The 21,614-nt window shown below is 41.4% G+C and overlaps 3 protein-coding genes across 3 annotated transcripts in view; 2 read left to right on the forward strand and 1 right to left on the reverse strand.

The window, feature by feature from the left end:
- Nucleotides 1-642: 642 nt before the first annotated feature.
- Nucleotides 643-2,331, reverse strand: LOC121615816 (nuclear factor 7, ovary-like). The gene has a single exon (XM_041950268.1). It carries the CDS (start codon nucleotides 2,308-2,310, stop codon nucleotides 910-912), a length of 1,401 nt encoding a protein of 466 aa, XP_041806202.1. The 5' UTR covers nucleotides 2,311-2,331; the 3' UTR covers nucleotides 643-909.
- Nucleotides 2,332-2,554: 223 nt separating this feature from the next.
- LOC121612225 (E3 ubiquitin-protein ligase TRIM35-like) lies at nucleotides 2,555-3,624 on the forward strand. Its single transcript, XM_041944966.1, has 2 exons — nucleotides 2,555-2,563; nucleotides 2,962-3,624. Exons 1-2 carry the CDS (start codon nucleotides 2,555-2,557, stop codon nucleotides 3,622-3,624), a joined length of 672 nt encoding a protein of 223 aa, XP_041800900.1.
- A 4,152-nt stretch (nucleotides 3,625-7,776) lies between these two features.
- Nucleotides 7,777-21,614, forward strand: part of mtss1 (MTSS I-BAR domain containing 1) — a 53,591-nt gene continuing 39,753 nt past the window's right edge. Inside the window, exon 1 of the mRNA XM_041952535.1 lies at nucleotides 7,777-8,541. Within this exon, the coding sequence (XP_041808469.1) occupies nucleotides 8,470-8,541 (72 nt within the window). The 5' untranslated portion in view covers nucleotides 7,777-8,469. The remainder of the gene's footprint in view (nucleotides 8,542-21,614) is intronic.

A 21,614-nucleotide genomic window follows, 5' to 3' on the forward strand; every position in this document is an offset into this window, starting at 1 on the left:
AGGCCGTTTTTCACAAGACTTACTGTGTTTTTCTCTCTCTTTAGACTGTGTTTGTTGGATGCTGAAGATGCTGAAAAAGTTTACATGTTAATTTTCAAATGGAGCAATTTTTCCTGTGTTTTGGGAGGAGACCAGAAAGGCAGCATCACTTCTTTATCCTTTGTTGAATATGTATCTTAACGCCATATTACTGCCCTCCACTTCCTGTAAAGCTATTTTTCGAATAAACCATTTCTTTATCAATTCAAACTTGTTGTTAATAACAGATCCAAAAAAAAGATGAATTCACAATATGAAATATTATAAACTAATATAGAAACTTTATACCAAAGTTTATTAGCTGCAGATTAATGCACATACAATGAACAGGTCAGCTACATTCAAATATGGAGGGCAGCCAATGGCATGCAAGCGTTAGTCAACACAGCAGCAAAATTCAACATATCAATGCGCCTGATTAAAAAAAAAATACAAAATTCACATTAATCATTGTCTTAATTGACAGACTACTGTAATAAAAAGTGGTGCAATGAAATAAAATGAGAGAAATGATGTGAAATAAAAACTGACTACATTTAAAAAAAATAAAAGCTTAGTGTGAAAAAAGACATTTGAATAATTATTTAATAATTTTATGGTTGTTTGACATTTTCTCAGCATATATATATTCATTCAAGTGATTTAGTGTCTTAGAAATCCTTATTCATACATTTTATAATGAACAGGAGATTAAATAAAAATGTGATCAAGACTTTTAAAATAAAATGCATTAAGATCATGTTTGTATTAAAAGACCAAGTTTAAGTTTGATTTCATAAAAACTCGTTTACAGACAGGATCATTTGTGTCTTGGAGATGTTGGATGTATACGATCTCTGTCTAAACATGACAAAATATCATCGCCTTCCTCTAACTAACTTGCTTCGCTGCTGCAGAGACGTCCTTTGGCGATATCTTCAGTGGGAGTTCACTCAGATTGCTAAAGTATGGAAACAGCCTGCTTGTGAAAATGTGTGTGAAGGTGTGTATGTGTGTGTTTCTATCAAGGTCAAACAAAGACAGTTTTGCTCTGCTGCAGTTCAGTTTAACTCTCTGCAGCTTCTCCTTCACTGGCAGAACAGTGACTGGACCAGGTAGTGAGCATGCTGTGTATTCACCTTTACAGAGGCCCAGTCCCCATAATCCAGACTGCAGGCCTATGTCTCCCTTCCTTTGGACAGACTGTGTTGCTACACCCAGGACCCAGCCTGTATTGTCTCCAACCTCGACATCCCAGCTGTGAGTCCCTGAATTAAAGCCCTCAGAGCCAAGGACAATGCGATAACAGTCAAACCTCTCCTGGTTTTCAGGAAGTTTCTGTCTCTCTCCACGTGTCACACTGGTCAGATCTTCAGACAGGATGAGTTCTGGATGAGCAGAGTTTGGATCCAGAATCACAGGAGTGTAGGAGACCATCTCCTTCATCTTGTTCCAGATGTTGAAGGCCAGGTTGCCCAGGTGTTTGGCCTCGTCTATCAGAGCTCCTGAGACCAGCTGTGGATCATCCAGCAGGGGGCGCTGCTGGACTCTTTCCACTGCAGCCTTGTAGTTCTGCAGGAATGAGACGTCTTCAGCTCTCAGCTCCTCCTCTGTGGCTCTGATTGTGTCTGAAAGAGCTGTTATCTCTCTGCTCAGAGCCTCAATCTGCTCCTTCATCATCTGACTCTTCTGCTCCTCTTCCTCCCTCAGAGCAGTGATCCTGGCCTCCTCTTCCTCTTGTAGAAACTGATGAAGCTTCTTAAACTGCTCCTTAATCTGCCTCTCTGTGTGTCGAGCCTGGACTTTAATGTGTTCTGCTGTTTGATCACAGTTTCCTTTCACTTGTTCAAAGAGCTTCAGTTTCTTCTTTAAGGGCTTCAGGGCTTCGTGGAGCTCCTCTCTGTGATCCTGTGCAGCTTCATTGATTGGCCTGAATTTGTGGTTGTTGTGTCTTTTTGAGACCCGACAGACGACGCACACTGGCAGCTGATGGTCCAGACAGAAGAGTTTGAGTTTCTCAGCGTGCAGACTGCAGAGAGCCTCAGATCCTGCTGAAGAGCTCTGATCTCTCTCCAGTAAGACGGCCTCACACAGGTGCTTTAACACCAAACTGACTGGTGGTCGAGTCTTCGATGACCGTCTCTTACAAACTGGACACTCCTTTATTTGTTTCTCTCTCCACCAGCTCTGCACGCAGTCTTCACAGAAGCTGTGGCTGCATGACAGGACGACAGGATCTCTGAAGATGTCGTGGCAGACAGGACATGAGAGCTCTGCCTCTGATTGGGCCATCTTCTCTCTGAGCGACGCTAAAAGCAAAAAAGTTTATCAAAGCTGGCTCCTCCTGTTTAAGTTTCAGTGGAAGTTACTTTCACTTTCAGTTGTGTTTTTCTCAAATGAATACTCACATTCCAGCGGATTGACGCTGCAGGTTTCTGCCCTCTCTCAGTTGAAGTTGATAGTTAGAGTGAGTCTAGCCGTGTGTTCGCTTCTCTCTCTGTAATTGTGTCCCTCCTAAAACAAACATTTCCTGCTTATGTCTCAGGTGAGTCAGGTGAGAGGTGGAGCTTTTATTATTTTGTTTATGCAAAACTCGTGGACACTCGTGGAACTCAAAAAAGACTCGAAGTCGGTTTTAATAACAAAAATTCTCAATTTACAAAATACAACAGAAGGTGTTCAGTGAAAACGGTGACTAAAGGCGCTAAGGTTTCTCAAAAGGTAAACAAGGAACAAAAAGACACTAAGTCGACAAGGCAAGGTATTCTACAAGGTAGCAGCCCACAGACAAACGAACATGGAAAACACAGATCTGACTCTCAACAGAGATGGAAACTTATTTTGAGATATGAAATCACCCCATTCATACAAACATCTATTGACAAGCTGAGCTAAAAAGGCTGGACATGATTTTTACCGCACAACAAAAGAGATATTCAGCAGCCAGTGTGTGTCGTCTGTCGAGATTCAAAAAGACACAACAACCACAAATTCAGGCCAATCAATGAAGCTGCACAGGATCACAGAGAGGAGCTCCATGAAGCCCTGAAGCCCTTAAAGAAGAAACTGAAGCTCTTTGAACAAGTTAAAGGACACTGTGAGCAAACAGCAGAACACATTAAAGTCCAGGCTCGACACACACAGAGGCAGATTAAGGAGCAGTTTAAGAAGCTTCATCAGTTTCTACAAGAGGAAGAGGAGGCCAGGATCAGTGCTCTGAGGGAGGAAGAGGAGCAGAAGAGTCAGATGATGAAGAGGCAGATTGAGGCTCTGAGCAGAGAGATAGCAGCTCTTTCAGACACAATCAGAGCCACAGAGGAGGAGCTGAGAGCTGAAGACGTCTCATTCCTGCAGAACTACAAAGCTGCAGTGGAAAGAGTCCAGCAGCGCCCCCTGCTGGATGATCCACAGCTGGTCTCAGGAGCTCTGATAGACGTGGCCAAACACCTGGGCAACCTGGCCTTCAACATCTGGAACAAGATGAAGGAGATGTTCTCCTACACTCCTGTGATTCTGGATCCAAACTCTGCTCATTCAGGGCTCATTCTGTCTGGAAATCTGACCAGTGTGAGACAGAAACTTCCAGGAAACCCGGAGAGGATTTAGCTCACAGTTGGGACATCGAGGAATGGAGATACAGACCTAAAGTCTGCATTATGGCCAGTAGGGTTTTATTAAGGAAAACATATAAACATGAATTACTGTCACCCCTCAGAGACCCCCCACATTTCAAGGGGCATGTTTCCTCACTAAAAATGATGTTATTGATTAATTTATGTTACTATGATTCAGCATTAAACATGATGCAGCTCTTGTACGTAAAAAATGAACTGGACCCATTAAAAGACACCTTTTGTACCACAGTGTTACCTTCACTAAGATGCTGCAGATTTACTCGCCTGAGCACACACAACAGCGACTCTCAGTTTGGAGCACAAAGTGGAAACTGAAAGTATCAGGAGACATTTCTGTGGCCGAGTCAGATGAATAATTTATCTTCGAGGCGCTCGTTATGATCAGAGGAATGTAAGAAGATGAAAAATGTTGCTGCTGCGGTTTACATTACAAGACTGTGTCCAACACGATGCTGTAACTGTCTGCTTCCACAGACATGCAGTAGGTAGTTCAGAAAGGAACATGTACTACAAATATTCTTCTGGCTAAAGTATTGCTCAGATAGAGGCATCCACGACTGGAAAAAGTACTTATATTACTTAAGTAAAAGCAGCAATACCATACAGTGCAAAAATACTAAGAATAAGTACAAGTAAATTCCCTGAATACAAAACTTTACTTTAATAAAGCATCAAAATGTACTTAAAGTACCAAAGTAAAAGTACTCATCATGCAGAATGGCCCATTTTAGAGCATGATGTATTATATCATTGGATTAATCAATGCATTAATGTGTTAATGTTGCAGCTTAAAGTACCTTAAAATCGTTCTTAAGTGCAGCACTTGAGTAAATGTACTTTATTACTTTCCACCACTGGAAGTAGGATTACTGCTGTTTTATCTGGCAGACAGAACTGGATGTTATACGTTTGGTTTTCTGCAGTTGAAAGAAGAAATAAATTTGATTCTTTCATTTGCTCATTAAAAGCAGTTAATAATAAAGCTGGTGCAGAGTCTCGACAGATCAGCTAAACATTGAAGTCAGAGGCTGGTTTCTCCTTTAACTTTGGCTTTAGTCCAATAAATAATCAGACTTTGGACAGACGTTAACATCAGGTGCACAAAACTGCCCCAGAGTAACTTTCTGTGTGTTCTATGTCGTATGATATGTTCATTAAGACATATGTATGACTGCACAAACATGTGCCTCCTCCTGGGAGACTTCTACAGCTTCAAATGCTAAAATGACAAAATCATTAAATAATAATTTCATCTTTTGTTTCTCCTTGTTCAGATGAGTTCAAAATACATCTTAAAACGGGAGGATGAGCACATGAAAAGCACACAGACGCCACAGATCACAAGCCTTTTCTTACGGTCAGTTGGTGCGTCTGGCCAGCAGGTGTCACTGTTGTTACAGTAGAAATACAGCACGCGGCTCAGAGGAACACTTGGGCTTAAATTGGTCTTTATTTCTCTGAAAATGTCTGCTGAGAGCTCAAACTGAGTCTAAAAAACTGATGAATGGCATCAACTTGTTTATCTTGTGTGCTCTTTCTGTTAAATAAACTCGCTTTTACTCTTTTTCCTGAAAACCTTTTATTTTCAGCGTAAAACACTTTGTAAACTGTGCTTGTGCTGTGTTTGTTGCTGGTGTCGTTGTTGTAGTTGAAAAATATTGCTGATATGTGATCAAATCTCTGGCAGAACCTGTTTAAAAATAAAACAACAATTAAGTTTAAAGGTGATTTATTATTTTCTTATGCTTTCTTACACTTAGCCAAGTTGTATGGACCCTGATGCTTCAGCCTCCATGGAAACCAGGCTGTGATGGGTAGATGGTGTTCCCGTGATTCAGCAAAACACACACGCACACCCTTGTGGAATGCTGGTTGCCATGGTGATGAGACTGGTAGGAAGGCCGCTGATGCTGTGACTCAGCTTGTTGCCGGGTGAATCAGTAAAATACACAAAATGCGAAGGCTTTGTGTTTATTACCTGCTGGTTGCTACATGATAGAATATTTCTCCTCTACTGTGTGTCATTATTTAGTCATGTCACCGTGGTCCCACTGGGTTTCCGGGACCCTTTAGTGCTGACTCCGTTCAACCATAATCAAGCAGATGAAATCACTGAACTGCAAAGAAAAGAGAGAATTCACCTGTTAAAACAGGTCGTTTGCATGGTCCAAATATAAATATAAAACACCCTGACTCTGAAATAGTGTCCCCAAATCACCAAGTTTGGTTTAATGTCCCTGAAATGTGATGCTGTGATGATGATGATGTCATCGAGCTAGTATTTGGTTGCTGCTTGTCTTCTATTAGACAGCAAACCTAATTCTCAATAATCAGTTCCTGTTTAAATGTGTCCATTATAATATTAAAAAAAATAAAATCTAAACTCAGCATTGTCAAATCCCATCAAAAACAGGACATGCAGACCTAAGCACCAAACCAGCTGACCGGTTGATCCAAAACAAGCTGATGATGAACTGTTTACCTGCAGAGGGAAATGCAACACAGACTGTGCCAAGTTCAAGGTAATTACAGCAAGAATAAGCTCTAAAATTATATTAATATTTTTTGCTTGTTTTAAATACATGGCCTATAGTTTTCTCATGACCTTGTACTAAATGTCTGGAGGGCCTGGATGGGTCTGCAGGCCTGGCGTTGGGAACCACTGCTCTGAAGTCCTTTTTTAAACCAATTAATCATCATATTTCCATCTTCATATTTCCCTCTTTGATTTCATGCTCTGTGGCTTACTTCTCCATCCCTGCTGTTAGTCATCTGTACATCTGTATGTGCCACTTTTACACTTCATATCTTTTACTTTACTGTTTGGTGAATAGTTTTAATAGCTAAAAACTGCAGTTTGTGATTAAGTAGTGTTGAAAGTTATTACTGTTTCCACCTTTTAGTGAAGCGACAGTACATTTTCAGTAAAGTCACATGATGATCTTCCGTTTGGGAAAAATCTAACTTTGTTGCATGTAGCTCCGCCCCTCCGGTCCGTCGCCTCTTCGACACACAACGAACCTCCACCATACACAGCCACGCAGCAACATCAAGTGAGCCGAACTCAGCATTGACCGGAAAAACAAAGACATTCAAAATAAAAGGCACAAAAAAGGAAAATAAAGTTTTTGAAAATAGTTATTAGTCATCTACACAAACGAGCTTCTACAGGTATTTCAAATGTTATACTGAAACAGAAATGTATAATTACTTCCGCTAAAAAAAAGTTGGCCCCTCAGATTTGTTATATTTGCACATTAACAGTATAAGATGCACAAAACAAAAGACAAGAGCCATAATTTTAGATTTTTGCTTACGTAGCGGGATGCCGATCAGAAAAATCTAACTAATAAACAAGCATAACAGCAGTACTGCAAAAATTAGGAAAGCCAAACCTCTTTTAACTGCAAATGTGGATGCATTAAGTGCTCGGCAAGTGTTTTTGGTGTTGGATGCATTTGATGGCAAATAGACTTTAATATCAACTTAGAAACATTAGTTTTATTTCGTTATTTCTGTTGTTATCATTGAAGATATTTGAATGTGAGTAAAACAATATCTGAAATCTGAAAAAGTAAAAAAAGTAAAATTTCTGCATTCAAGTTTTTGTACTTGTGCAAATGTACACTACAAAAATGCTTATTATGCAGAATTGCCCAGTTCAGAATAATGTGTATTATATTATTGGATTATAATTATTGATGCATTAATATATATCACTTTAATGCTGCAGCTTGTAAAAGTTGGGCCTGTTTCTTTATATATACTGGCAGGTAACATGTCAATGTCGTCAAGTGATCAATATAGTTATATCTTTATCCATAAAAAATCTGAAATAAAAGTACAAGAATTCCCTCTGAACTGTGGTGGAGTCGAAGAATCAAGTAGCAGAAAATGCAAACACTAAAGTAAAGTTTAAATATAACTGCACCGGAAAACGTGCTTTAGTTACTTTCAACCTCTGTTCAATTGCACTGACCAGTATGACCAGTTAACGCACGCTTTGATTTTTGGAATAAGTGCTTTAATTTTGAAAGTCTTGGCAGGATGTGAGCGTTGTCGTTGTGTCTGACTTGACTCGGTGTTAATGCAGACTCTCATTCACTTCAGGTTCGGACTCCTGTTGGAGCAACTGGAGGAAAACGGCTCGCTCTCTCGCCAAAACTCGCAAGAAAACAACGTGAGATCACTCGGATGCACTTCGGGAAACAACGACTTAGGGATTCAAATCCGAGCTGGACATCCGATAAGAGCCGTATCGATCTATTTAGGCGAACCGATTGATTAGGGACTGTGTGTGTTTTCGTTCGCAAAGCCAAACACACACACACAGTCACAGGTTGCTAGCGGAGTTAACGCTAACCTAGCTAGCCAAGTTAGCTAGCTGCGGTTAGCTGTGCTTTCCCTTTACCCGGGACTTCAAGCAGCCGGGCTGAACTTAAAAAAAAGCTCTCAGACATTTTCCAGACAGCCTGCTCCATGGTTCAGTCATGATGTGGTGTTTTCTCGGACGTTTATCGAGTTGGCCGGCCGGTAGCATCGGCTGACGAGCGTCGGAGAGCGGCGGTTCCCCTCGACCTGGATTTTACTCCCGTGTGTGTTTTTCCTTCTTTTCCACTGCTGCTTTTGGCTGTTTCTGCAAAAGGTGGACTTTGCCCTCAGGGTGTTGTAACTCTCCCTCCCAATTAAATTAAAAAAGGCCTCCATTGATTCTTCTCTCGGAGTAATTTGAAGACTTGGCTGGAAGCTTTTTTTTTGGAGGTAAAAAGTTTGCGTGTTGGGAAGTTGAGGAGGATTTTTCCGAGCCTGTGGAAAAATGGATGCGGGTATAGAGAAGGAATGCAGCGCCTTGGGAGGGCTCTTCCAGCTCATCATGAACGACATGAAGGTAAAAAATCGAATTAAATTCACTTTTTTATTCCCTGAAAATCACCTCAGCACGTTTATTTACCCATGTTCCTTAGTGCTTTTGCATTTTGTGTGAAAGTAGGTTTGTCCGCAGTACATTTTCAGTGTTTTCCATGTTTCTCTTTATTCTTCTTGTTTTGTCTGATCTTTTTCCCACCTTGCTGCTCTTTGCATCGCCTTTTCTCTATCTTTTCTTAGGGCAATTAATTTATTTTTTTTAGCTTTCTGCTGCACAAGTCATATACTTCACACACTGATGCGTGCAATGCTTTCTCTTTTTTTAATTAGAAATAAAGTAGATGAACATGAAAAGCTTTAATGTTACAAGTGGAGGTCTGAGTTGGCTGCTCCATTCATTCTAAAGGGAGGTTTACGCTTCCTCAGACTGATATCAATGTTTACATTTCTTTCTTTTATTGTGGCTGTCATAACCCAGTATTCACTAGACTTGCTGAAGTGCTGATAAGCCTAAAATAATGCTCTAATCCAGTGAAAACTAGGTGAAATTTAAAATAAGGAGTCCCAGGAATGAACCAGTAAGCTGGAGGTACTCATAAACCTTGAAATATAGGTTATTATGGACTGGATTTAGAATGAGTGGATTCGAGTGCTGCTGATGTTGATTGGGTAATGAATGAGCTGAGGTTAAAACTGGAAATGGGCCATCTGAGAGGGTAACAGAGCTGGATGGGGGTGGATTTTACCAGCTGTGTGCTCTTTGATGTTTGTTAAGCAGGCTGCCCTTTGCTGCCTGTCTGTCTGTCTGTCTGTCTGTCTGTTTCACTGCTCTCAGATGTTCATCGTTAGCGGCCTCTATTTTCCACTCGGCTCTGGTGTTGTCCCTCCAACAGATGCACGGACGTGACCGGTCTTAGGTTTTCACAGATATTTTGCCGTCTGTGCGTACGTTGATCCCGAGTAACAAGAAATCACAGCACAGCTGAGTGATGCTCGTGATGCACATCTACCCCTGCCACACCTCAGTCAGTGTTTGGTTCAGTCAGACGCATTTTTTAATCTGTCTGAGGTTTGAATCAATTAGTCTTTCCATTATTTTCCAGTATTTAATTGATTAGCTGTTTAGTCTATATACAGCGAATAAACATTGAAAATGCTCATCACACAACCCAAAGACTCTTCATTTACTAACATAAATGACAAAGAAAAGCACCAAATCTTCACATATAAGAAGCTGCAACCAGCAAACGTTTGACATTTTTGCTTGAGAAATGACTGAAAATACAGTATTAATGGATTATCAGTATATTTGGGGATTAGTGTCCCTCAGCACTTCATTTCTCTTTGTCACCTCAATTCTTCAATAACCAAATTTGAGATTTCCAACAAAATATTTGTAATTTTTGTAATATTAATGAGCTGATGACAGCTCTACATCTATTTTAATAATTGATTAATCGTGATTTTAAAGCAAAAATGCCAAACATCTGATGGTTCTGGTTCCTCTAATGTGAAGACTTGCAGCTTTTCTCAGGGTTACATTCAAGTAAATTGAATATTTTTGGATTTTGGACCGTTGACCAAACAAACAAAAGCCATTTTTAGACATCAGTGTGTGCTCTGCGTAAGGATGATGTTCATTTGTCACTCTTTTCTGATGTTTAACAGTCCAAACAAGTAATTGATTAATCAAGCAAATAATCAGCAGATTAATCAATAAGGAAAATAACCATTAGTTGCAGCCTTAGGTGACAATCAAAAATCAAATATTCAGTTTATTGTTATCAGCTTTTATCGGTAAATAGAAACATCAGTGTCAGTGTTTGCTTGTTGAGTGCTTATTGACTTGCTGTTTGTTAAACTGTCCGCTCTGCATTCCTGTCGAGATATCACAATAACTGATGCGTCAATACTAACGCGGCGCATGCGAAACTGCTTCCACACACAAAACCACTTTCAATAAAGTTAAAATCTCTAAACTGTCACCAGAGGACGAGCGTGAGGATCCCTGCTCTGCTGCTTTTGTGGGAAAGTTTTATTCACAAAAATGTCACCAAGTATTAAAAAACCTTCTCGCTGCAGAGCTTCAAGCTGGAAAGCAGCAGACAAAAAGGTTCGGTCGTGCCCTTCGTCGTATCCGAAGACCTGAAACAATGATAAAATATTAATAATCCAGCTGCCAATGATGTGTCATCAGCGCAGCGGCGTACGGTTACAGCCACATCGAGAGGGAACAGTCTGACATGAAGTCAAGCAAATCTTCCTGAAGCAAAGTGATCCATGATGAATATGAGAGATGGTCATTGGAGATATTACATGGGATGATAGTCTATCTACAGCAGGTGATGGAGCAACAGAGGATGATGGTAATGATAAAAAAAAAAAACAACAAAAAAACTGGTGAATGCCACAAATCCCCTGAAATCACTTGTGCGTGCAGCCAAAGTAGAAACCTGTTTGTCAAAGCGTTTTCTTGCACGAGGCCCGTCTTATGTGGAAATGACTGCGACTTATCAGACCACAGATGATGATTCAGCACAGGAACGTTGTGTAAGGGTGGATCTTCACGTGACTCACTGAATTCATAGTAGCCCCGCTGGAAGTTTTCAAAGATGAGATGTCTTGTTTTTCGACAATGGACACCATGTTTTTACACTGATACCTGTGAGGTGTATGACAGGAAGTGACAGGATGTGACAGGATGTTGGCTCTGCTGTTGTGAGTGACTGTACGTCACCTGATGTCAGATCTCTGTGAGGTGAAGGACTTGAAGAAAATGAGGCAGTTCTCGTGTCGCAGTTAAAGCATTTTGGATGCAACGTGATGGAACTTACAGACATCCTGCGGTGGGAACAGTGAACAGGACACATGAGTCACCTCTGCTGTCAGAAAACAGGGAACAGGGATGGTCATGGTGTGTGTGTGTGTGTGTGTGTGTGTGTGTGTGTGTGTGTGTGTGTGTGTGCGCGCATGCGTGATTGTGATTCAGAGCTGGTGGTATCATATCTTGATATTTTACCAACATGGCAAAGAGCCAACGGGGGCACTCCCGCCATCTGCCCCACACACACGCTCAGAAGTCATGTCTAATTAAATAGAGAGTTGCTGTTCAGATAAATCTCTCCTCAGGGCATCATAACATGCCTCGCACTCTGAATCAGTCCGCAGACGTGAAGGCGTAGAGGCTTGTAGGAGATTACAGGTCACTTTGTGAATTAACCAAGCAGCCATTTAAAGTAAAGCTGAGGCTTTTATTTTATTTTTAAGCTAACCAACGTAAATACTCTGACTAAAGACTGAAAGACTAAAGCTCCAAGTGTGGAGAACCGAGTACCAGCCGAGCTGGTGCTCATCCTCTGTCACAGTATTTTTAGTTATGGATCATCAATTTGTGAAGATCGCACTTTGTTTTATTTTGAAACCACTCTTCCGTGCTGCTTTTTATATAATAAAATTACATAATGCACATCAGATATGGAGTGTTCAATACAACTGAACTCAATATAAGCCAATATATCGGCAATCGCTGGTTTGAAAATGTGAACATATCACCCAACCGTCAGAAAACAATGTTTGTGTGTGAAAATCATGTGTGGCCACCAGGGCTGCCAACGAATATTCTGCCTTCAAGTTCAAAGGCTGTGTGGCAAACTCTGGTGAAAACCATAAAACCCAAATAATGGCGACATATCCCACGAGCCTAATTAGAAAATGCTGCACGTGTGTTCAGAGTCAGATCTGTCTGCAGTTCAAACCTCTGCCTGCTCTCCGTGATCACGTGAACTGTGTTTTAACACAGAAAAAGATTTAGTTGTTCTCATTGACAGATTTTCAGGTTTTGTTTATCAGACAGCTGCAAAACAGTGTCATCATCTATCATTCAAATCACTGGTAATTCATCATTTAAAACACTATAAACTCATTGTTTAAATCACTATTATACGAGCATGAAGTTGACACCAGAGACTCTCTGTGAGTGTTAGAGGTGACAGAAGGTGAAGGACATGTGCCACACAGCCCCTGACTGTCTGTTGTTAAAGCAGCAGCTCTGTGATGCTGCTGTTTTCACATTCATACGCTGTGGAGATTTTTGAGAAGCTCAGAATTTGGGTTGGAAATCTTTGCTTAATTGATTGTTTTAATCTTCAGTATTCCCCCATTATTGAAGAAAATCTCTTATTTTGTAAATCATCCCAAAGAGGAGATGTTAATTTTTGAACCTCATGGCCCAGCCTCATTACTTCCTGTCCCAACGTCCTGTTCGGTGTAAGAAACACGTCACATCTCAGAGGAAAATCACCGTTCTGAAGCTGCTTCGCGGGACCTTCAGGGTCTGGTGGAGAGACACAGACAGCTTATTGATTTCTGTCCCAGCTATATCAGGAGTGACATTATGAGTCATCGACCTCCACACTCCTCCATCCCTGCTCTCACCTCCATCACATGCTCAGTACATTCCTTCACTCTCACTCTTTCAGCCTCACGTTTTCTCCATTTTCCACCTTTTCTCCTCTCTTTTCTCTTCAGTCATTCCCCCCAGTATATCTCTCCATCTGCTCCTCTCCTCTTCTTCAGCTCCCCCGATGCAATTCGCTGTTCACGAGGATTTGATTAGTGCTAGAGTATTAAATTTATTCTCCTCGTTAACTCGACCTTAAAGGAGAATGTCACTCAAAACAACAACCTGTTCTCCCTAACTTGTAGTGTATAAAGTGTGTGTGTGTATGTTTGTGTGTGTTTGTGTGTGTGTGTGTGTGATAGCAAATAGCTTTCAACAGCAAACTATAGCCATGTTTTATACCTACATGGACACACACAAACAGTTAATTATATATAGACAGGACTGATTATAAAACACACTAATGCAGTCATAACCATTGTTTACTGTGGTGTGTGTGTGTATGTGTGTGAGAGAGAGTGTGCACAGGAAAATACAGGCCTTCCTCACATGAGTTGTTTCGACCTGAGTGATAACTGTGCACAATTACATCAAACACACATGTGTATATACAAGAACACACCCTACAACTACAGGCCATAATGTGAACTGATGTGAAACTTTATACTTCCTGATTCTGAGGGAGTGGTCGATTTCAGAGAAATCTTACTGCCGGCAAGAACATAGGCAGCCTCAGGTGCATGTGGCCGTGGACACACACACTCACACACACACTGAATGTGCACACTTTTTTAGCAAAGCTAAACAAACACATATTATGGAAATACACACATTGCCACACACACATATGATGGTATGTTGTTTGTGGGTGTGAGCTGGTAGGGAGGAGAGGAAAGAAGGATGAAGTACGAAGGGAAAATGTGAGGAAATACAGCACAGAAGGAAGGACACGAGAAAGAATGAAGGGAGGAGGCAGAAGGGAAGACAGAAGAAAATTATGGGGGAGGAGAGAGGGGAGATGCCTGCCCCTCCTCCACAAATGAGACCATCTATCTTCTAGAAACAAAAACTATGGTGCCTTCAGGTGCTCCTCAATTTGTCAATCATCTCAGACTTTGTCACCAGGAAGCTGCACTCAGGCAGTTACCTTCCTCAGCAGTGTGCTGAGTCCAGGCACGGTAAATTAAACAAGTTCACTAATCTTGTTTCTTCAACATTTCTGTGTTCAGCAGCGTTTAACACCATTGGCCACGAGCTTGACCACTTGGGTTGCATGCGTATTCTTAAATGCAGTCATCGTAAGACGCTTTGGACACCAGCTAAATAAGTGTAATATAATGACACATAAGATGCACACTGCTGAGCTAACAACAAACAACAAATAAATTTCTTGTTTAAAGATACTTGTTTATTTAAGAATATAATGGAATATGGACAGTGAAGCCCTGCAACATGTTTTACTTTTTCAGAAAGAAAGATGGAAGAAACCCTCGATGAGACATGTTATCAAGTTACCAAAGCTAGTGGAACAGAGGTTATTGGCATCCAGACTGTATAAACGGGATGCTGCTAATAGCTGCAAAGAACACTAAATTCAGTTAATTTCAGTTTGCTGCATTTCTCAAATTCATTTAAAGGGGGCCTTTTAGATCAGACGGATCCATCCTGACATGTTCAGTCTAGAAACGCAGATTTTGGAGGATCCAGCTCAGTGAGGCAGGACGCAGCCTGAGATTTGATGGAAAGTTTGGAAGGAAGGAGGGATGAACATGAGTCAACAGGTAGAGAGAGATGGAGGCTATGAGGCGGTATGGATGACTGCAGTTCAATAGAAGGTGTGGATTTATAACGTACACATCGCTACTGGTTGATGGGCGATGTGGGTTTTTGCAGTTCGAGGTTTTACGAACAGATGTTTGGGAATTTTAAAAAGGAAGTATGAAGAATTTCTTGTGTGGAGTTAAACATTTAGAATGCAAATTTAATGCATTACTTCTCTGCTGCGAAGTGTTGAAAAGATGTTTTTTTGTCACTTTCTTTTAAAATGTGGTCCGTTTTAAAGGCATTGATATTGGGTGGTTTTATTAGATGCTTTTCAGCTTTTTGTAAAAACAAGAATTTTATCGCCTGGATTTGACAGATTTTGAGAGTTTGGTGACTTTTAATTGCAGTGTTTTTTAATCGGGATCTAAGAATTACATTGATTGGAGACGTATAATCAGTCAGAGATACAAAGACAAAGAGATACACAAATGGTATGCAAAGAAACAGGAATAGGCAGACGCCACATGGAGATCAGCTGCCATCTACTTCCTCTTCTCCACACCAGCAGGAGCTCATGGCAGCACTCAGACATTCACTGGAATCGGTTTCAATCAGATTCCTTCCAGAGATCCATTTGGAAGTGGAAACAGAGTTACTCGAATCCAGCTTCATAAACCAGCAATTAGTCTCAAACTGATGAGCACACCGCAGACCTTCGCTCATCTGTCAGCGTTCCAGATGACACCTGGAAATATTTTTTTTACTCAGGGAAGTTTCACTGAGAGGAAACGCCCTGCTCACATTCATACCAGTACAATCACAGTCTCATCACAGAGCCTTGCTCAAGGGCACCTCAGTGGTGAAAATGAGGTAACAAGTGCTGCCTTTTCACTTTTCCCCCCACTCAGATGTATCCTGCTGTCTGATTGAACCGGCAGCCATCCAGTCACACTTTTAGGCCACCACTGCTCAAACTGAACTGAAATCAGTTAATAACCGTTGATGAGCGTGCAGAAACAGACTTCATTGGACTGTATGCTGGATGTGCTTTCTCCCCTGCTTCACTGGGACTTCTGCCTCAGCCCCCATTCATTTTTATGAAACAGCAGCTTAGCATTTAGCATGTGTTTCCGCTGTGTGCTTATTTGAGTTTGACATCCAGTGTGATCAAAAGCAGAAAACTGCTCACTGAAGGAGGCATCCTGGTGGCTTGGTGGTGTAAGGCGGTGAGCATGAACGTCACCAGTTCGAGTCTGCGTGGGGACATTTGTTACACGTTTTTTCCCTACAAGTTTGGCTGTCTTTTGGCTAGTTTGCTGGGAGAAGCTGTGAGGAATATGGTGCTTTAAGTCTGGCGTTGATGATGATGATGATGATGATGATGGAGAGATGTACAGACAGGCAGCCATGCCTGAGTCAGTGTGACATCAGTCGACCTGTCTGCTGTAGAGAGGAGGAGGGAGAAAAGAGTAACGAAATGAATGATTGAACTCTCTAAATCTTTCATTTCTTTACTCCTCAGCCTCTCTGCAGGCTGCATGACTTCAGTTTTCACCTCAAGAGTTTAGTCTGGAAATCAGTTGATTGAGATTGGCAGTTGGGGCAGCGAACAGGTGACTATCTGCCTCTCAAATACACCAAACTGTCAGCAACTTCAGAGCGAGGAGAGCAGTGCATAACAACCCCAACACTACAACGAAACAGAATGGGAATGATCTGCCTGCTCTCATATTTAAGAAAGAAAAGATTGTGAGTTATGTAAGAACAATAAGAGGAAAGAAACGTCTACGCTCTCTGTCTGTCTCACTTAATAATAAGCTCATTGTCTCACAGATAAAGACCAGGCAGTCTACTGCGCTGAACACGTAGACTTCCCTGAACAAACCATTAACCTGATGTTGACACACCTTACTTTCCCCCCTCTCCCTCCGTTTTTGTCTGTCTCTCTTTGAGTCAACCAATGTTGCTCAAACACAGCGTTAAACAAACCATCGACCTGCTGTTTGAACAGTCTCAACCTCTCTCGACCTTTCTCTCTCCATGTTGCCTCAGCACAGTTGCTTCGATATGACGGCTGTTTGTCCGAAACAAAGCGCTGGACAAAATGGCCAGCGTGTCTTTTAATACCTATGTATTTAAGGTAACATTGTATATACCGAGTCTTTTTTTCTTTTTTTTAATGAAACCATATATTTCTTAACCATTTTTAAAGATTAACGCCTTCAGTAGTAACCAATGGGCTTGGGGCTGAGAGCTAGGGGCAGAGTAGGGAAGTCAAAGTATTGAAAGATGGACTAACATATTGTTTTTGGTCTTTTCATGAGATTTATTGACAGTAAGAATAATGAAGAACTATAAATCCAACAGTCCAGGGAGATAATTATAAAATAAATACATATAGTTTTCTCTTAATAAAAGGAAGGTAAAGCAAAAGTGATAGTTGTAATCCTCACCCTCGAACTGGTTTCAGAAGAATTTGCATCAACACATTCTTAGAGTAAATGCCACAGTGACACGGTGAGTTACGATAAGATGTTCATCAGTCTTCCCATACATCACACACCAGGACATTTCCCCTCCTGCAAGCAAGCAGTCAGAAGTGTAAGACAAAATGGTTCAGTTTCCCCTGGACACAGTCTACAGGTTCAGCGTCTCGGTCAGCACTGTGGATATCAGTCTGGTCCCACTTGTACAGAAGTCATTTTGTAAACTGAATTTTAAAAAAAAGACACGGAAATGACCTCCAGCGTATTCTGATCGTCATCATCTGATCATGCCACACAGTGTAAGTGGCAGGCGAGTAATGTAGGAATTATGCTACACATAATGTTTCTGTAGATTTGCATGGATGAGATTGTCATAGGTAACTGAGGGCTGTAGAGACACACACACACACACCCCCCAAATCAGAGCTACACAAGTGATTGGTCGATCCACCCTCCTCCGTCAGGAACTGGTTGTAACTGAATGGAGCATGTTAAATCCAAACCCGCACAAGTGTAAATGCTTGTGTCTCTGAATGTTTCCTGAGGGCAACCTGTAACTCCAGTTCACTGGAAATTGTGCTTGTAGACTGTTTACACTGGAAAATGCTTTGGCTTTCTTTAATACCCGTACCTCTCCGAACTGTTACCGGATTATTTGCAAATTAACAGTCACTCATATACCAGCGGCACTTGGCAGTCAGTTGAATGCATGACTGCACATGCAGAGGTAAGACAGAGAGCTGCAGTGCACACACCCATTCACATACCAAAAATCACGAACATGTGTTTTTCAAACCTGAAGCACACGCAGAATGAGAGGCAGATCGGATCAGTCGTAGCAGTCAGCTAGCTCTTATAAAAGACGCACGTGTGCTTACATACCAACATACAGCAGCCATGTGTTTCTGAGGCACTTTCAGCAGTTTCTACGGAGCCAGCTCATGTTCTCTCCAGTACTGGTTCTCACTTTGCATGTGGTTCATCCTGTCACGCTACTCTGAGCATTTTAGGCACCGCAGCGTGCAGCGTGTGAGTGTGTTACTGTGGAGTTAGGCCTTGAAAACACACCTGGAATGGTTTATAATGACACTATTAGCTGTTAGCTGCTTTTTACTCATTGTAAATGGAATAGCAGTTTGGAGATTGGGAAAGGTGATGGATCATTTTCTTGCTTAAGACCAAAAATGTATTGATTAATCAAGAAAATGTTTGGCCTATAAATTGCCATTAAAAATGATTGTTAGCTGCAACCACTCCACTTATATTTGACCCTCCAACCACAGCAGTGTTACTGCTTCTTTTGCTGACTGACTGATTAAATGAATGAATTGGCAGCTATGTGGTTGACTGACTAGTTGACTGAACGTCCAGATCAGGTCTTTCTAGAGTCTTCCAGGACTCTACGAAAGTCAACATTGGCAGTATTCTCACCTTCCTGAGATGACAGCCAGTCTTTCCTCAACTCTCTGCCTCTGTTCTCTCTGTCGGTCAGTAGAGCAAGTCAGGATTATCATGGTAGGATTAAACGCTGATGGCAGTTGACTACACACACGCATGCACACACACACACACCCACACACACACAGACTATAAGTAACAGTATACCTGGTCATGCTGTCTGGTTGACTAAGCAGAAAGGATAACAGCTCTGTACGTCTTCTATACATGGAGAGCTCAGGCTCTGTGAATAGAGTTTAGTGTGTCAGTGCTGGTGGAGCATGAAGGCCGTTTTCCACTCATGTTAAGGGAGTTTTAGGCCGCTACCAAAGCTGGGCTGCTTCTAAAAACCATGCCAGATTAAGAGCAACTAATGTTTGCTTTTTAGAAACTGGGAAATTAATTGTTTGATAAATGTTTGGTAACTCTTCAATTTATCAATCTTGTTGTCAATCCATATGCTGTAAGTTGTCTAATGAATTGACTAACCTTTTCAGCAATACAGATAATTAATCATTTAAGGTACGACCTGACTGATGGATTAATTTAGTTTAATTTTGCTAAAATCTGATAATAAAACGTTGGCATATAGTCCTTTTTTGATACTTAACATGAACCAAGCGAGTAGCTGCTCAGACTAAAACCTCATTCATGTTATTCAGTCACTACCTTTGTTCCATTTTCTTCGACGTACACAGCGTTTCAGTTGGCAGCTGTCTCAAGGAACCCTCTGGACACAGTGACCCTTGTGGATCCGAGGACTCTAATTTAGCAACCACTGCTCTAAAGCTCCCGGTATCGAGCTTCAGTTGACCCTGATAATCTGTCTTTCTGTGGTGTTTTCAGCCCAGTTGCTACAAAACCACTGTCGGAATATTTTGTCTGCGTCTGACTGTGACATTCCTGGCAGTCACAACAAATCCTGACAGAATTTAAGGTTTAGGCGAGAAGTGGCGAGGGAACAAGAGGGGCCCTGCAAGAGCTGCACGGACTGAAATACAAGCAGCAGACATTTTTGGTGTATGTTCTCGGTTTGCTGCTTTATTCTTTTGTCCAGAGTGACCTTCAGTGACTGATTAAGTAGAATAAACTTAATTTCTTAGATAACCAACGTTACATGGAGGAAGTCAAGCGTCGGAGTTGCAGTTGCTACACAACACAACATTCACTGTTTGGTGTGTATGTTATTTTCGGGCTCATTGTTTTGTATGTTGTCCATACAACAGGCAATACAAAAGCCTTGATCATTTATTCTTAACAATGTCAGCATCAAATTTTGACTCATTAGCCATTTTCCTTGCTGTAAAAATCGAAGCACTGGAAATGTTAGTATAAAATAAGGTTTTCAGCTATGTTCACTGTACATTTTCAGTTATTTTTTTTATGATATGCTGGTGCTATTCCCCTCTGAGCCCGTGGTGGCATGTTATCAACATCCAGCGTCTCTAGACAACTACCTCTGACGTGGATGATGTCATTACCGAACGTCGCGCGCTGCGAGCAACCAGCCACAACACGGCTAACAGTCGGCTACAAACAAACCACAGCTGTGCCAAATTACAGCTAAACTAGCCGACCGCCGGCTCAGAGGGGAATAGCACCAGCATATCAGGACAAAATATTGGAATATGAACGAGTTTCACCACAGATTTTGTGTTTATAGAGGCTATGCACGGGTGCCCCGATTACTCGCATTATACGGATATACGCGCCGCTCCTCTGGGGCTAATTTCTTCAAAACGACTCCAAATGCCACCAAAGTTTTCTGGGTGTCTAAATGGTCGTATTTAATGCTAGAAATAAGGTCTAGGTTGTTAAAAACGAAAGTTATCCTTTAAGAACATGGAGGATTTACCACCTCTGCCTCCTGCTACTTTGACAGTAATTGTTGATTACTGGCCGTACTGAAGAAACACTGGATGTTCTGTTCTGAATGGTTCAGGGTGAACACAAGTACCATTATACCTTGTGAACATAAACTAAAGACTAAGCTGACAAAAAAATGTTCTGAAATGTAATAAAATGCAAATGGGTGAGCACAAGAGGTACAAGAGATTTGATTCCAGGCAGATTTATACATGAGACAATTTTCCATGCAGGGATTTTCTGAAAGATTAATACGGTGAAAAACCCCTTGCATGAGATGAGCTTTTGGAAAGATTACGTCAATTCAAGGCACTCTATATTATCATGTCTAGAAATTATTTACTGCCTGAAATGTAGCGTCATTCACTCAATATCAGCAATTCAATAACCGCTAATGATTTCACCTCCAAGAACATTGCGTTCCTTACAAGTGCTGTAAAATGAAAGTTCAGTTTACCCTAAAAGTGCTTCAGGTTTTACTTTTGTTCTTTTTTTCTCTAAATCTCAGCATAAATTATGTTCCAGCCGCAACCTATTTTGTCTCCATGGGGATCAATAAAGTTTTTGGAGTGCAGTCTGTTTCTGTTCATTTCCTTCATCTTCCATTTAATCCACGTTCACTATTAGTTGTTCACCAGAGGCATTCGGCCGGTCACCTGCAGTATTTCATCATGCAGTGTTAAGTCCCTGCAGCTAGTAAACCTGTCAGCCCCATGCCGTGAGCATGCCTGGCTAGCTGTGAAACTGAGGCTTTAGCGTTTGTGGAGCTAAGAGGCTAATGGTGCGGTGTTAGGGGTTAAATCTGTATTATCCGCTCTCTGGTGGACCAGCAGAGACAGAGGACAGACAGGGTGACTGGGTTCGGGAGAATAAGGCGAGAGAAAGTGGGATTCGGCCCTCTGTTCCAAGAGGGCTTTCCTGCATTTTAATTGAATAACCAGAGCACCACACCAGCAGCTGTTGGTCACAGATGTAACCCAAGGTCAGAGCCTGCAGCACGAACCAGCCTTAGATTACATAATCAATCAGCTGCTGTTACAAAATGCAGACATAGAAACAGTTTTTACCCCATAAAGGAGTATTTTAGTCTCTGCTAAAGAGACAAGTAAAGCTTTATTTGTTCCTTATGTGAAGCCTATGTGT

Source organism: Chelmon rostratus, chromosome 2 (assembly GCF_017976325.1).
Source record: "Chelmon rostratus isolate fCheRos1 chromosome 2, fCheRos1.pri, whole genome shotgun sequence".
Lineage (NCBI taxonomy): Eukaryota > Metazoa > Chordata > Actinopteri > Chaetodontiformes > Chaetodontidae > Chelmon > Chelmon rostratus.

What these genes read in the sequence shown, in the direction of transcription:
- LOC121615816 (XM_041950268.1), bottom strand. Translation starts at nt 2,310, where the DNA reads ATGGCCCAATCAGAGGCAGAGCTCTCATGTCCTGTCTGCCACGACATC.